General features: G+C 49.1%; 6 protein-coding genes across 6 annotated transcripts; 4 read left to right on the plus strand and 2 right to left on the minus strand.

The window, feature by feature from the left end:
• Positions 1 to 145: 145 nt before the first annotated feature.
• Positions 146 to 3409, minus strand: C8Q69DRAFT_42987 (DNA mismatch repair protein). The gene is made up of 3 exons (XM_028628475.1): positions 2793 to 3409; positions 2338 to 2741; positions 146 to 2288 (listed from the first exon to the last, which is right to left on the minus strand). The coding sequence occupies exons 1-3, from the start codon at positions 3197 to 3199 to the stop codon at positions 421 to 423; spliced, it is 2679 nt and encodes an 892-aa protein (XP_028489605.1). The 5' UTR covers positions 3200 to 3409; the 3' UTR covers positions 146 to 420.
• A 32-nt stretch (positions 3410 to 3441) lies between these two features.
• C8Q69DRAFT_42989 (DHHC zinc finger membrane protein) lies at positions 3442 to 5190 on the plus strand. The gene is made up of 5 exons (XM_028628476.1): positions 3442 to 3838; positions 3901 to 4072; positions 4132 to 4431; positions 4484 to 4562; positions 4657 to 5190. The coding sequence occupies exons 1-5, from the start codon at positions 3486 to 3488 to the stop codon at positions 5061 to 5063; spliced, it is 1311 nt and encodes a 436-aa protein (XP_028489606.1). The 5' UTR covers positions 3442 to 3485; the 3' UTR covers positions 5064 to 5190.
• Position 5191: 1 nt separating this feature from the next.
• Positions 5192 to 6667, plus strand: C8Q69DRAFT_43033 (dihydrodipicolinate synthase). The gene has a single exon (XM_028628480.1). It carries the CDS (start codon positions 5482 to 5484, stop codon positions 6553 to 6555), a length of 1074 nt encoding a protein of 357 aa, XP_028489607.1. The 5' UTR covers positions 5192 to 5481; the 3' UTR covers positions 6556 to 6667.
• Positions 6668 to 7764: 1097 nt separating this feature from the next.
• C8Q69DRAFT_43036 (zinc/cadmium resistance protein) lies at positions 7765 to 9888 on the plus strand. The gene is made up of 4 exons (XM_028628482.1): positions 7765 to 7939; positions 8004 to 8050; positions 8113 to 8199; positions 8269 to 9888. Exons 1-4 carry the CDS (start codon positions 7861 to 7863, stop codon positions 9694 to 9696), a joined length of 1641 nt encoding a protein of 546 aa, XP_028489608.1. The 5' UTR covers positions 7765 to 7860; the 3' UTR covers positions 9697 to 9888.
• Positions 9889 to 10414: 526 nt separating this feature from the next.
• On the plus strand, positions 10415 to 13448 carry C8Q69DRAFT_453169 (putative manganese ion homeostasis). Its single transcript, XM_028629605.1, has 2 exons — positions 10415 to 11210; positions 11291 to 13448. Exons 1-2 carry the CDS (start codon positions 10875 to 10877, stop codon positions 12974 to 12976), a joined length of 2022 nt encoding a protein of 673 aa, XP_028489609.1. The 5' UTR covers positions 10415 to 10874; the 3' UTR covers positions 12977 to 13448.
• C8Q69DRAFT_453170 (acyl-CoA N-acyltransferase) lies at positions 13432 to 14416 on the minus strand. Its single transcript, XM_028629606.1, has one exon. The coding sequence runs from the start codon at positions 14350 to 14352 to the stop codon at positions 13747 to 13749; it is 606 nt and encodes a 201-aa protein (XP_028489610.1). The 5' UTR covers positions 14353 to 14416; the 3' UTR covers positions 13432 to 13746.
• Positions 14417 to 14577: the final 161 nt, after the last annotated feature.

The following is a 14577-nucleotide window of genomic DNA, read 5'->3' on the forward strand; positions in this document are numbered from 1 at the left end:
GTGGGGTTTTCGTAACACCCTTCAGCTCTCCTCTGCTAGAGGAGTGCTGGGGGGTGTGAGCTTTTTTTTTGTATGGCTTAGTTTTCTTTTTCTTGTATCGTGTCTATTATTTCTCGTGATTGTGATTCTGTAGAGTAATCTATGTCACGTTCTATTCTGTATCAAGGGATTAATACATGAAGATCTCAATGGATATAGTATGACACTGGGTATGCCCCCTGGGTATAAAAGATGCTAAGAATCCACATAAGACAATAGCAATACGAAAATATCGTATAAGAACCGTGACTCTCCAACAGTAGCTACTGTTGGTATATTGTATATGATGAACACACATGATGAATTGCAAATCTTGAAAATCTGACTCAAGCTGAGAATAGCAGAGGTTTTCAGATAGGGAATATAAGAGAAACTCGAGATTCAGTCTCTGCTTTCACATCCTTGCGACTTTATCGTCGATAACTCAAATGGTATATGAGGTTCCTCGTCCGTTTTGACGGTCCTATATTTCTTCTTGATTAAACCAGATAATCGAGCGTTCCAGAGCTGCTGTAGCTGCTTTGAAGGAGTTGCCGAAAATGCTTCAGAGGACGACCCAGACTGAGAATAAGAATCAACCCGGCATATGTCTACAAATGAAGAAGACAGATGATTCACATTTATGGCCAATTTCAAGCCTATATCATGAAGGTCCGAACCTTCAGGTATCCTCTCCAGAGGCAGTTTGCTAGTGTGCACACGTCGAATCTTTGGCCCGGTGCTGGAAGTCCCTATTTGTCCGACCGTGTCTCGATGGCGGATAAAGTATGCTCTGGGGTCGTTAGGGTTTAATGGAGCAGGGTTGGGAGTTCCCGTCGTAGAAGTACTTGGTGGCATCTCTGCATGAGATTCTGCGACTGGAGCTGCTAAGGCAGCACGCGCAGCAAGATACCTGTTGTGGTGAGGAGAGCTGGAAGGAGGTTCGTCCTCTCTGGGAGCCGCTGATCCAAGAAAGGCCTTTGTTTGCAGCCGTCGGGACTGGATAGCCGCTCTCTTTCTTCGCTCAAAATCCAACGCCATCTCCGTCTCAGACGTGTATTCCGAAGCGGAAGACTGATGTAGTCTGGATGACCACTGCTCAAGTACAGGGAACTCCTGACGTCTGTGGATGATGTCTTCGGACTGCCCAGTATCTTCTACATCCTCCACAAGAGAATGTTCTCTTCCAGAGATCCGAGGAACATCAATATCAATGGAAGTCTGGGTATGTTTATTCCCCGCATCGTCGGTGAAGTCTCTCAGCGGACTGGCCTGCGGCGGATGCGTTCTCTTTCCAAACCGCTCGGCTGCCCGATCTCTGGTTACCTCATCTTGGATTTCCTGGGACGTAGAGTCGGTAGACAAATTCTTAAAAGATGACTGGGTAACTTTCTGGAACCACGTGTCCAGGGCACCGTTCCCATAGCGTTCCTTAGCAATGTCTCTATCGGATCTCGTGTAAGCTGCGCAGGCTGGGCTACGTTGAGGACGCTGTACAAACAGCGAAGATCGACGTGACCCGGAAGACGGCAAAGAAGAATCAGAGTTGGACGGACTTGGCAGGGGAGGACTGCCGGAATGGCGGTTATTCATGCTCTCGAGTTCCAGGCTCTCAGGAGTGTTTTTGGTGCGGCTAGGAGTTAACAATTGGGAAAAATGAGGTCGAACACTGGCTGTAGAACGAGTAGAGGTATTCAGCCTTGCGATAGCCCAGGGGTTCCTAATATCAATGTTCCCGGATCTCATTGGCGTCTCATTGCGCGATGTGCTTCGTTTCTCATTCTCCAGAGTCTGACAGATAGATGACTGCCGCATACCTCCAGGTACAAACGAAGTCTGAGAAGCAGCAGGTATATCCTGGCTGTGATAACTCTCTGCACTTTCTGCCTCTGCTGGTGCTCTGATACAACTGTCATTTTGAGAAGTCTTGCTGGTCTTTGACGCCGGCGCATCTAACTTGCCGCCGTGGTCGACTTCGCCATATACACTCTTGAAAAGACTCTCTGACAGCGATATAAGGGCGGGGGAGTCAGTGAACAAAACATCATCCTTGGCTGGTTCAATGTTTGCGTCGTAGCTTCCTTTAGGGCAACGAATGTGCAGACACAAAAACGGATCCGAAAGCGACGCATTATTCCCCCTGATTTTTGCAGCCGAATGGATATAGGTCCTGAAAAGTTTTATAATATCGCGAGACGTGCCCCTTGAAGCAGAGACTGGTCTCCCATCAACAGAAACGTACTGGCCTCCGCCACTAACTTTGGTGAAATCTCCTGACTGTCAGCGTAGATTGGTGAATATTATAAAGGCTATAGTTACCTGAATCAGCTTTAGGAAGAAACGCGGTTAACTCATAATTGGCCACTGTATGATTCTGCTCCAGTTCCTGCTCCATTTCATGTTCTTTGGATTCCTGAGATGGCCATGTAATTACCGCACAGTGGCTAGCTGTTTCGAGGCCGGCCACCAGTAGAGCAGCTTCTCGAAGTGTGGTATTTGGTTTCGGAGCGTAGGTCCAATTGTTGTTTTCATTCTTACTATCTATAACCCTGAATGAAATTCGTTTAGAAGGCTGAGCAATTGCATACGCTTGGAGGAGCTTCTTGATCCTGGTAATCGTTTTCGACGCGCTCTTCAATGCTGTCTGTCTGCGAACTGGAATATGTTTCAAGAAGTCTGTCAAACGGACAGTAGTTCCAACCGGATGAGAAGCACGCTGAGAACTGCAAAACTGTGTCAGTATGTTGTAAAGAGTCTACATCTGCCAGGCTCACCTTGCGAGATCTCCTGTCCTTGAATACTTCAGGGTTGCTCCCACTACCTGCGACTCAACTCTCGTAGTCACACTAACACCTCCAGACATCTCGCAAGCACTGGCCAGCGCTTCGCCTCTAAAGCCAAGGGAAGTCCCTCCAACATTTCTCAAGTCGTCTAATGTCTGAATTTTACTTGTGAAACTGCGCTTGCACACGAAACCGTGGTCCTCTGGGGGGATACCATGCCCGTTATCTTTGACCTGGATGAGATCAACTGTATTTTGTGAGACCTCGATGGATACAGATGAGGCACCTGCATCTAGGGAGTTGTCTAGCAGCTCTTTGACGACGGAGCACGTATCAGACAAGACACTTGTTGAGCCAATTGCCCGCGCCGTCGACTGTGGAAGGGCGGCAATTGGCATCTTCAGGATCGATGTAGATGGCCTGGCATGACACTATTATGCTAGCTCCCATAAGAGGTAAACATTTATGGGACTTGTCAGTAAGCTCACATCAACGTTGATGCCTAGATGCGAGCTAGATGCTGGCTGATATCAAGTGCTCTTCTTTGACCTTGAGTCCGAGATTCTGCGCCTCGGGATGCGCTTTCGGCCACGCACTTCATCCCGATGGACACGCGTAGTCAGCAGAACCACGCGGAAAGCGACGATGTGGACAACCATGATTTCTCGCCATCGATAGAAAACAATGTCGCCCCGCCAATTTTCGTTATCGCAGCTTGCGATTCCTGCCGTTTGTCTTCTCATTGCATTTCTTGCATACCCATCTCAATATCTTCTTCTATATCTCGAACCAGGACCACTTTCACGGTCTCAGCTGGTGAAACTGAACGTCCTTGCTACTTCTATTTGGATATGCTATTATCGAGCATGCACTGTAGATCCTGGGCGTATCTCTAAAGATTGGAAACCCACCCCCAAAGAGGCTGACAAGAAGACTGAAGTCGATCCTGGCAAAGACTTCACCGGCAGACAGAGATGGTGCCGTAAATGCGAAGCCTTCAAGCCGCCAAGAGCGCATCATTGCGGGAAATGTCAAAGGTTCTAAAGCTGGAATGACAGACACTTGATTGGCCCCATTGATGCTGATTTGAATTTTATAGATGCATCCCAAAGATGGACCACCATTGTCCCTGGACGTCGAACTGCGTTTCTCACTTTACATTCCCGCACTTCATACGTTTTTTGTTCTACGCTGTTGTCGGATTAGCGTACCTTGAATCCTTGCTCTATGCCAGAGTAGCCGCCGTCTGGCAAAGTAGGAATCTTCCAAGTGTAGGGAGTTCTCAGCATAAATCTCAGAAAATCTCCTGATGCTAACCGATAGTCTGTAGTATCTCGGTCCAAGTGTTACGCAGCTTTCTCTTCTTTTCATTCTCACGGTGGTCAACAGTCTTACGCTGTTTGCTTTGTCAATCCTTCTAATTCGCACTATTATCTCCCTCGGTGAGAACGTAACAACTATCGAATCATGGGAGATTGAGAGACACAAAACTCTAGTCAGACGAGCCCGTCATTTTGGCGGTGTCCTTGAAGGCCCAGACGGCATCATGATACCGATCAGGAGGCAAGAGTTTCCCTATGATATCGGCATCTGGAAGAATATCAAAGCTGGAATGGGTGGCAGTGCAAATGTCAGTTGTTTTGCTCCTCAGTCATTGCTATACATGTTAACGAGCGCAATAGATTCTAAGCTGGTTCTGGCCATTAGCAGCTACACCAAGCCGCGACACGGGTCTAGAATATGAGACGAATGGATTCGAAGGTAAGTATAAGTTTCTCATCATGTACCTACGTAATATCCGTGTGTTCTGATGAGTATCGTATCTTCCTGCTTTTCCGATGCTGAACTGCTACAGATCCCAAGTTATCCTGGCCGCCGCCAGATCCTGATCGTATTCCGCGAATGATTAAGACAAATGACACAGAAGGTCCCTTTACTTTCCAGCAGCAATATAGCACTGCACGCGAAGAGGTGGAAGCTTTCAATCGCCGACGGTTGGAGGACATTCGGCGTCGGCAAGGCGGGGCGGAGCTACAGCGGCGCAAACGTTTCCATGAACGCTTTTCTCTCGACGACGACGACGAAGACAATCTGTCAGATGATGATTATGACGAAGATGATGAGTCCGAACACCAGATATCTGAAGGGGAAGAGGCATGGAAAAACTCGGAAGGGGAACGTCTGCGCGACTTTGGCGTTGACGAAGAAGCCGAGTTCTATGACGAAGATGATGTACCATTAGCAAAACTTATTCAGCGATAGAGGATACAGTCATAGAAGGCACAAATTTAAGGGGGAAAAAAATCAATCTATTGACTGTATTTTTGATTACCTAAAAATCTATAGAACTCTTACGGAATCCCACATCGTTAGCCATCTAATGAGCCATCTATCAAGCAAAGCATGATTTCAATCAATGCGGAATATCTCACAAAGAAGCGATTGCTGATCACTGTTGCATCTCTCCCGCAAGCTTCCTCTATACGCTGATCGAATCAAGTCGCAGCTTCTATTTGCCATCTGAAATGTGCTTTAATGTTGCGTCATTACTGTTTTCGGGTGACGTGACTCGTGTGTCAACACAGGACCCTTTCATAAACATAGTATGATCCATCTATATTGGAACTGAAAAGAACAGAGAGAGAGAAAAGCATATTTGATTTCATTCAAGCTGTACTGAATGTCATCCCGCACTGGCGTCCCGGGGGAGGAGCCGGGCATCCACAGAACGACAACGAATCTACCGTTACGCGACACAATCTATTCTCAACCTCAAGAGGACGTCAGTTATAAGAATGCACCGCCAGAACATCCTAACCGGACCCTGAGACCCGGGGTCTACGTCCCTACTTTCACATTTTTCAAAAAGACCACAGAAGAACTCGATGAAGAGGCAATTGCCAGGCATGCGGTGCGCATGGCCAAGGCCGGCATAGCGGGTATAGTTACCCAGGGCACCAACGGTGAAGCCGTCCATCTCACCAGTATTGAGCGTTCTGTGGTTAATAGGACGACTCGTGATGCCCTTTCTAGAGCTGGCTATGAGGATTTTCCCATAATTGTTGGCTGTGGAGTACAATCAACTCGTGAGACGATTGACCTCTGCCGCCAGGCTCATGATTCTGGTGGGGACTATGCCGTGATTCTTCCTCCGTCATATTATAAAGCGAACTATAAGCCGGAATGTATCAAGGATTACTTCACGGAAGTTGCTGACGCTTCTCCTCTACCCATCCTTATCTACAACTATCCCGCCGTCACTGGCGTCGACCTCGATTCTGATACCATCATCGAGCTGGCTAAGCATCCCAAGATCGTGGGTTGTAAACTCACGTGTGGAAATACAGGGAAGCTTAATAGGATCGCGGCGGCCACCAGTGCGAGAACGCATGCAGATCAAGGTTCTGGATTCATGTGCTTGGGTGGCTCTGCGGATTTCACAATCCAGAGTCTCGTGGGAGGTGGCTCGGGGGTCGTTGCTGGCCTGGCAAATTTCGCTCCTAAATCCTGCGTGAGGCTAGCAGAGCTTTACAACTCTGGCAGTTACCACGAGGCCAAGGGGCTTCAAGCACCTGTGGCTCGCGGAGATTGGGCGGCTATCAAGAGCGGTATTTCGGGGACTAAATGTGCACTTGAGCAGTTTTTCGGGTATGGGGGGTTCGCCCGTAAACCGCTGCCTCGTCCGACAAAGAAAGAGGCCATCGACCATCAAGACATGTTTCAGGAAATTGCTGATATGGAGAAGTTACTCTGATCAAGTATTTAGCCTTTTTTTGCTGTGTATGTCTGTCAATTATCAGAGGGCTTTCTGCGGACAAGATGATGATAATGGTCCGTTCCGTGTGACTATACTTGGTAGAATTGAGATGTTTATATATGTGATCGGAGTGAACTATTACCCAAATTCAGTATCAAATGAAAGTCTCTGTGTCAAGGCTTTGTGGATGGATGGTGTTTGAATAAAGAACCTTTGTCTGCATGGAAACGAGCAATTCGCAACATGGATGGGTTGCTATTCGATTCCTCGTTTGCTTGGCTGGCCCAACTATGGCTGGTGCGGGGCTGATTGTACATAGCAGGTTCTGTTCAGTTCGTATGTATTCGTACGTCAAAGAGGTATATATCTACAGCATGCTCCTCCCCATGGAGAATGTAGGCGTGGAATTGGCAATAATGGGTGTGCTATCGGTGTTTAGCCTATTGTCTTACTGCTTTTGCAGTGCAGCAAGGTATAACATAGCTCAATGAGAGGGATGACGAGTCAAGAAAAAGAAAACGGCATTCATGGAATCCTTACGTCCGAGGGGAGACTAGATAGTGGTTAGTATCTCACTGAGGGCCAACGGAAGAGACGGACGGCAACCTGATGGAACATTCAAGGGTCCCATACAGCTCGTATATTAATATTGAGTGGTACACGAGTAGAAATTATTATTACAGGATAAACTGATGTTCATTTGGCGGAGAATTAAATGAGCGAGAAGTCCAGAGTAAAATCATACCTTTGCGGATAGCGCCATTCTTTGGCCATAGTCCCGGCCTTATCGAACTCTCTTTTCGTTTGGCAGGCATTCCAAGCCGACGCGCACCTAAACACGCACAAAAGAATGTCAGCTAGCCCATGATTTAGGGTGATCGCGAAAATCGTTTGTTCCTTCTTCTCGTTCTGTTCAGCTCCATCAGTGCGGTCGAGTCGTATATAGGAGCATCAGGGCCCTCAACTGCAGATTGGGAAACGTTGAAAGAGTGACGTGCCAGACCAACTGCTATTATTGTTAAGTGCTGAAGATCATCGACCCGCGCCACTTTCGGTCCCCCCGGAGCGACATCCGAAGGCGTTTTGAACTTGGAACGAGGCGCCCGCATCTCGCGGTCCTTATTATTTTCTCCTCCATCCCCTGCATCGCTCTTTCGGTGATTCCATCTCTTCTACTGTCCGGTAGCTGTCACTCCGCTCTCCGCTTGTCAAATTGGCTGGATCTCTGCTCTCGACGGGAACTGCTCTGACGTTGAACATCGCGGAGAATTCGCGCTACTGGCGCGCCGCATCGCCGCGACCATGGCACTCTCCAAATCACACAGGATTATCATCTTGTTGGTGATTGATACTGCTTTCTTCTTGTTGGAATTGATCGTTGGTAGGTGGTGCTGGAACATCTGCGCTAATCGACTTGTCAGGCTAACCAGGGGGTAAAATTATAGGTTATGCCGTCCATTCGCTTGCACTCGTCGCAGATTCGTTCCATATGGTATACGATCCTCGCAGGCCACTAGAAGGTCATTAGAGGGATATTTTTCTAACGATCTATAGTTAAATGATGTCTTGTCGCTATGTGTCGGATTATGGGCCGTTAAGGTCGCTAACCAAGAGACTACCTCAAAGATGTACACCTATGGCGTGAGTCTGCAATTTCTCCCTTTTTGGTGACTTATCGAGCATCGCGCTAATAGGCATTCACGCATATAGTGGCAGCGTGCGGAAACCCTGGGTGCGTTGGTAAACGGTGTCTTCTTGGTCGCTCTCTGTATGTCGATCTTCCTCGAGGCTATACAACGGTTGGTGGAACCGCAAGAAGTGAAGAATCCAAAGCTCGTCTGCATTGTCGGATGTTTTGGTCTGGCGTCGAATATTCTTGGTTTGGTTCTCTTCCATGATCACTCCCATGGGCACGGAGGCCACGATCATGGCCATGATCACGGTGACGAAGATGCGGCGGAACAGGGTTTCGTGGCTCATGGCGACCACGAGCCATCGCATGCCCGTGACCAGAGTGGAACTGCGTCAGGTATGCCAGAGAATGCTGCAGGGGCGTCGTCGGGCGGTCCCGATCATCGTACTCGCGGGTTTACAAAGAGTGATGAGACGGACGACACTGCAACAGATGCCATGTCACCATACAGCCGGAAGCGCCGTGGACTCGAGAGCAGCTCTCGGAATTCTCGTCGATTTAGCGCATCGTCTCGGGGTTGGGCAGGTGTCGATAGTATCCACATCCACCCCGCTACATTACGCCAGGATATTATCAAGGCCAGTCGCTTCGAAGACGAGGTCACTTCCGACTCTGATCTGGAGAACCCCGAGGCAGCTGACGGACAAGCGCCCAACGAGCGCTCCGGCCTTCTCAGACATAAGGATCGTGCAAGCAATTACACGGATGAAGATGCTACTCCTACCCGAGCCCCCGGTCGCGCAACTACCGACGATGATATCCATAAATCGCACAACCATGCCCAGCCCAAGAAGGACGAAAAGGGCAAGGGAGGCCATAAACATGACCTCAACATGAGAGGCGTTTTCCTACACGTCATGGGAGATGCATTGGGCAACATTGGAGTCATCGTATCTGCCCTGATCATCTGGCTCACGGATTACTCGTGGAGATTCTACGTTGACCCCGGTATTTCCCTTGTGATTACCGTCATTATTCTGGCATCTGCGATCCCTCTCTGCAAAGCAGCATCCAGGATCTTGCTTCAAGCGGTACCTCAAGGTATGAGCATCGATCATATCAAGGAGGACATTGAGCGACTTCCTGGTGTCATCAGCTGTCACCACCTCCACGTGTGGCAGCTGAGCGACACCAAACTCGTCGCTTCTCTGCATATTCAGGTCGACTGCGAGATAAAGGGCGAAGGTTCAGAGAGATATATGCGCCTCGCCCGGCAGGTGCGGAAGTGCTTGCATGCGTATGGCATTCACTCATCGACAATCCAGCCCGAGTTCACTCCGGAGAGCGACGAGGAAGATAATCATGTCGCTACTTCAGGACAGCCAGGTAACGGTGACGAGTCTCGCTCCTCCAGCAGGGCCCCGAGCACCCGCGGAAGCGATGCAGGATGTCTCCTCGAATGTGGGGATGAATGCGCACGAGGCGGCCAGTGCTGCCCCAAATAATAAAAGCCGGTGACCTCTGATAATTCACCTTCAACGTTGGTTCCGGACTACAGACACGGACGTCTAGCTGGTACCATCGTCGATTTCTTCGACTTATGCCTCTGATTTTCAGCCATGGAATAACTGGCGCTTTTTTCTTGATACTCCATGCTGGAGTGGCCAGTCGAAGCTGGAGTCGACTGAAAGTCATACTATTCGTCTGATCGGTTGACGGGCCTCAACTGTAGTGTTTATACGTGCCGTTCAGCGTATATATGTTCTCCTTTTTTTTCCCAAAAGAGCATACACCTATTATAATCGTTATTGTCGTTACTATGCAGGACTATGGGCGTCACCAGTCGACGCGGGGTTTGGACTGTTGGGATCATTGATTGTTTCGTCTTATCACGTTTGTATCACTAGTGCATTCCAGCCGCTTCCGGTACCTAAATAATTCCAATGAAGGGCTTCAGCTCCAGGAGAAGCGAAAGAATATCGATCACTCGTTATCGTAATGCTCGGGACGAAGGAGTTTGAAGGAGTATGGTAGAGTAGAGTAGACTAAACAATTTTCCCCGGCCGTTGGGTTGCGTGGAAGTGGGTCCCCATACTCCACCATCGACGCGGCATTATTGTATCGGTCTCACAGCATTCTCCGTTGCTTGCTGCATTGTGTTGCAGTACATTATCGTATTTCCTCATGACGGGTGCAATTGACTTCGTGATCGTGAGGCATCTACTCTTGATAAGTATAAAAGGATATTAGTACCTCCAACTATCTCCAATAAACTCCTCTTCCTCGAGTTAGCTTTGGCAACGACATAAATAGATCGCGGCTCCGCTGATCACGGTCACGTGACAGCCCCATTCTGGATCGGTCCCTGAATCCAGCAGCTCGTTACGGAGTAGTTGTTCAGTTATGCCCATCCAGCTCTCTTCTCCCTGTCTCATGCCCCTCCGTGGCCCCATGCATTGTCCAGGATATCTGTGATATCTGGTGCAGATGTCTATAATCCGATACATATCGTGATTCTTGTTCTATAGTTATACCTGCTCGAAAAGCTGCCTGCACTCGAGAGCATGCGGCCTCGCTCTTTCTAACCACATCCACGCCCGCGCTCCGGAGAATGAGCTAAATTTCCAAGGCGCGGAGTTGAAACACCACACCCTCGTTCAGCGGCTTCCTGTCCTCAGCGATCATGAGTTACGCATATATGCATGGGGCCGGCGGCTTGTCGTACAATCGCGAGCCAACCCTCAAAGACGATTTTCCAATACTGGCGACATTGGATCGCGTGCGCGATCCCCAGTTATGGATCGGGCTGCGGAATCGTGCTCTTTCATACGTCTATAGAGTTGACGGCGATGTACGAAGACGCGGGGGGTATACGCATGAAGCATGGAGGATCGCGAAGCAAGCGATTAATCTAAGGAATGGACTAATACTTCTATGGGCGTTCACGCTGTTATGGGGAGAGCGGACGATATTTCGGGAAAGTTTGGAGAGTTGCGCCTGGGGAGGATGGGAGAAATGGGTGAGTGGGTTCTCTGTCGATTATTATGGCGCTGTGTATTTGGGTGGGAAGAAGCTGATTTTAAGGGATGGGGTCTCTAGCCTCAAGACGCCACGCCGCATCATGTCGCTTTCATCGCCGATCCCCAGCTGGTAGATCCCCATACCTATCCTGGTCGACCGTGGCCACTGTCGACGTTGACGGTGAAATATACCGATCAGTATTTGAGACGAGTATATTGGGCAATGCAGAAGACGCTCCTTCCAGACTCTGTGGTTTTCTTGGGGGATCTCTTCGACGGCGGTAGAGAGTGGGCGACGAGGACTAGCTCCAGTCCGGATGAGAGATACAAGGGCTATGGGGATAAATTTTGGTTGAAGGAGTACGATCGTTTCGGGAGGATTTTCTTTGATCATTTCAATGACGGTGGCTCTCGTACTGTAGCGAACCCCTGGGGTCGCAAATTGATTGCCAGCATGCCAGGAAATCATGACTTGGGGTTCGGGACAGGTATCCAAGACCCCGTCCGGAAACGGTTTCAGGCATACTTTGGTGAGGGGAACCGTGTTGACGTGATTGGAAACCATAGCTTTGTTTCTGTCAACACAGTCTCTCTAAGTGCTATGGATCAGCCGGATCCAGAGACCGGCAGTTCGGGTGCAGGGGCTGGCGATGGTGTCAGTCCCAATTCCTTTATCTGGAGAGATACACAAGATTTCTTGGATAATGTTCAGGAGTACAAAGCCCGCAGAGAGGCTGATGAGTTGCGTTCGTGGAAGAATCAGCTAGAGGGCGTCCTTTTCACACCAGGAGTACACGATGTCCTCGAGCCTACTGTACACGAGAAGGATCCGGTCGAAGCACCCGGATTCCCGACTATCCTTTTGACCCACGTTCCTTTATATCGAAGACCAGCTACTCCGTGTGGACCGCTGCGGGAAAGATATCCTCCAGTCTCGACGGATCCACTTCCCCAGGAAGATGAGGGAAACTCCATCAAGGTCGCAGGAGGCTACCAGTATCAGAACGTCCTCACAGAAACTATCTCGAAAGATCTTATCTCCAAGGTTGGTCCTGGAATTGCACATATCTACTCTGGTGATGACCACGACTACTGTGAAATTGCCCACCGCGAGTTCAGCGGCTCCCCGAAGGAGATCACCGTGAAGAGTCTCTCGTGGGCAATGGGTGTCCGTCGACCGGGATTCCTGATGACGAGCCTCTGGAATCCGGTTGATCCTGACACTGGAAAACCGCCTGGCACGGGGTCGTCACAGACAGTGCAGAACCATCTGTGCCTTTTGCCTGATCAACTAGGCATCTTCATCCGCTATGGATGTCTGTTGGCTTTTACTCTCATCGTTCTCATTGCGCGTTCTGTTACGGTTTCTTTCTATGCGCCTGCTGCCTCCACTGGACTGGAGCCGAGCCTCCCACTGTCCGAACCTCGACGGTATGAACAAGCGCCTTCCAAGTACCCATACTCGAGCACTTCCAGCTCTGCCACTTCTTCCCCCGGCTATACTGACGCCCGCCTCTCCAGCCGTGGTAGCGTGAGCCTCATCCAATATGCCAAGAACGCGCACGATGACGACATCAGCAGCAGCAACGAGCGCTACCGGGCATGGACAGAGAACGGTGATGATGTGCGATGGAAGAGCAAAGCCTCTACCTTCGCTCGTCAACAGCAGCAGCCGCGGACGATCATTGGGGAATTCATTGCATCTGTTAAATATGTTGCGCGCGTTGTTCTGGCGTTTTATTTTTATCTGATCTGGACATGGTAAAATTGCTATTGTTGCAGGGTTTCATCTGTGGTTGCTCTTGCCTCGTTAGCCATAACGCAGTCTCTCTTTGCATAGTGGTTTGCTGTACATTATTATATCACAGGATGCATGGGAGAAACAGAGCTCAGGGTATTGCATTTGGTTAGCATATTGCTGAGAGAAGCAGGTGTTCTACATGCTGATGTATTCTAGTAGTGTCTCCCTGGAGGAGATACAATCGATCACCTAACATGGCTATCTATAACCGGACTCCCGCGTTAGAACGCGACTATGATTCCAGAAATCCTTTCATTGTATGGTCTACCTCTCATTTGTTGATTACAGGCTATAGCAAATCCTCCACCATCATATCTATTCCACTCCTCGTCCCCACGTGACGTTTGCAGAAAGATAGGGAAGTCAGTGTATACTATATAGTGCATAGATATGGCTTCAACGGAGTGAAACAGCTTTGGAGCCGGATATAGTAGGCCAGAATATATTAGCACCGACTCCTTCCTGACTATCTGCTCAAGAATTAACAAAGTCTAGTTGGTTGTAAACGTTATTTCCAAAAAGAAAACTTCTACTTCTAACATTGTATCTACTCCTCAGAGGGCACAGACCTTCCCAGATGTCTTTCATGTCCCAATATTTCAGTCCAATCCTAGATCCATAATATGTAAGTGCACATGCACTCCCATAATGTGCACTGAGCTGTGGCTGCTGTCATTACGTAGCACCCGTTCTTCACAGAGAATCACAGCTCACACACGATTCCATAAGTACCCTTATCTGAGATCCTTCTCGAACTCAACAAAACACATATCATCCGGCAACTCCAGATCCTTGAATCTTTCGCGCGGAAACGGCGACGTTTCACCTGTCTTCCGGTATCCACGCCGCATGTACCACTCGATAAGTGCTTTACGCGTGGAAAGAGTATTGAGAGAAAATTTCTCCACGCCCCAAGTCCGATGGCAATAGTCTTCAGCGTAAGCGAGGACCTGGCGCCCAACACCACCGCGTTGGTACCGTTCGTTTACCGCAAACATGGAGAGACGACCGACATCTGTTCCGCGTTTGGAAACCGAGATGGAGGCCACGATGTCCTTGTCGTTATTATTACCGGAATTTCCATTCTCATTCAAAGGAGTAAAAGCAATTAGGATGACCATGTCCGGATCGGTAATGTTGGTCATGATTTCATCCACTTCAATGCGAAAGTTCGACGCCAGCTCCAGATGTCCCGTCCAATCTGGTCTGGTGTCATGGGCGCAAAATGCAGATTGCACCAGCTGCTGAAGCTGCGGGGCGTCGTCTGGTGTCGCGATGCGGAACTGGAGGTTGCTGTAATTATCTGTCATCTTTGAAGGTGATGGTATTATAGAGGTCATAGATTAATTGTCCAGTGCCGCGGAAGTATAAGTAGGGAATTTATATCCTGGTTGGTGGTGCTTACATTTATGTATGTACCGGATTTGCCAGATTGGTGGGTGGGATAATGCACGCCCTTTGACATGTTATGGCTTACCGGCTGTGCTGCAGCGGTTCCTCCGAGATGGAGATAGGCCAAGAAGATATTTCTCACGTGGGATACTTCTTGAGAGAGTCGCAGAAGG

Source organism: Paecilomyces variotii, assembly GCF_004022145.1.
Source record: "Paecilomyces variotii strain CBS 101075 chromosome Unknown C8Q69scaffold_1, whole genome shotgun sequence".
Taxonomy (NCBI): domain Eukaryota; kingdom Fungi; phylum Ascomycota; class Eurotiomycetes; order Eurotiales; family Thermoascaceae; genus Paecilomyces; species Paecilomyces variotii.

Excerpts from the sequence above, each read along its gene's own strand:
- C8Q69DRAFT_42987 (XM_028628475.1), bottom strand. The coding sequence starts at position 3,199 with ATGCCAATTGCCGCCCTTCCACAGTCGACGGCGCGGGCAATTGGCTCA. Across the intron at positions 2,742-2,792 it reads AGGACAGGAGATCTCGCAAG|TTCTCAGCGTGCTTCTCATC; the intron begins GTGAGCCTGGCA and ends ACAGTTTTGCAG. Across the intron at positions 2,289-2,337 it reads TCTTCCTAAAGCTGATTCAG|ATTTCACCAAAGTTAGTGGC; the intron begins GTAACTATAGCC and ends GACAGTCAGGAG.
- C8Q69DRAFT_42989 (XM_028628476.1), top strand. The coding sequence starts at position 3,486 with ATGTCGCCCCGCCAATTTTCGTTATCGCAGCTTGCGATTCCTGCCGTT. Across the intron at positions 4,073-4,131 it reads AAAGTAGGAATCTTCCAAGT|TATCTCGGTCCAAGTGTTAC; the intron begins GTAGGGAGTTCT and ends GATAGTCTGTAG. Across the intron at positions 4,563-4,656 it reads TGAGACGAATGGATTCGAAG|ATCCCAAGTTATCCTGGCCG; the intron begins GTAAGTATAAGT and ends GAACTGCTACAG.
- C8Q69DRAFT_43033 (XM_028628480.1), top strand. The coding sequence starts at position 5,482 with ATGTCATCCCGCACTGGCGTCCCGGGGGAGGAGCCGGGCATCCACAGA.
- C8Q69DRAFT_43036 (XM_028628482.1), top strand. The coding sequence starts at position 7,861 with ATGGCACTCTCCAAATCACACAGGATTATCATCTTGTTGGTGATTGAT. Across the intron at positions 8,051-8,112 it reads TCGCAGATTCGTTCCATATG|TTAAATGATGTCTTGTCGCT; the intron begins GTATACGATCCT and ends AACGATCTATAG. Across the intron at positions 8,200-8,268 it reads CAAAGATGTACACCTATGGC|TGGCAGCGTGCGGAAACCCT; the intron begins GTGAGTCTGCAA and ends TCACGCATATAG.
- C8Q69DRAFT_453169 (XM_028629605.1), top strand. The coding sequence starts at position 10,875 with ATGAGTTACGCATATATGCATGGGGCCGGCGGCTTGTCGTACAATCGC. Across the intron at positions 11,211-11,290 it reads GGGGAGGATGGGAGAAATGG|CCTCAAGACGCCACGCCGCA; the intron begins GTGAGTGGGTTC and ends TGGGGTCTCTAG.
- C8Q69DRAFT_453170 (XM_028629606.1), bottom strand. The coding sequence starts at position 14,352 with ATGACCTCTATAATACCATCACCTTCAAAGATGACAGATAATTACAGC.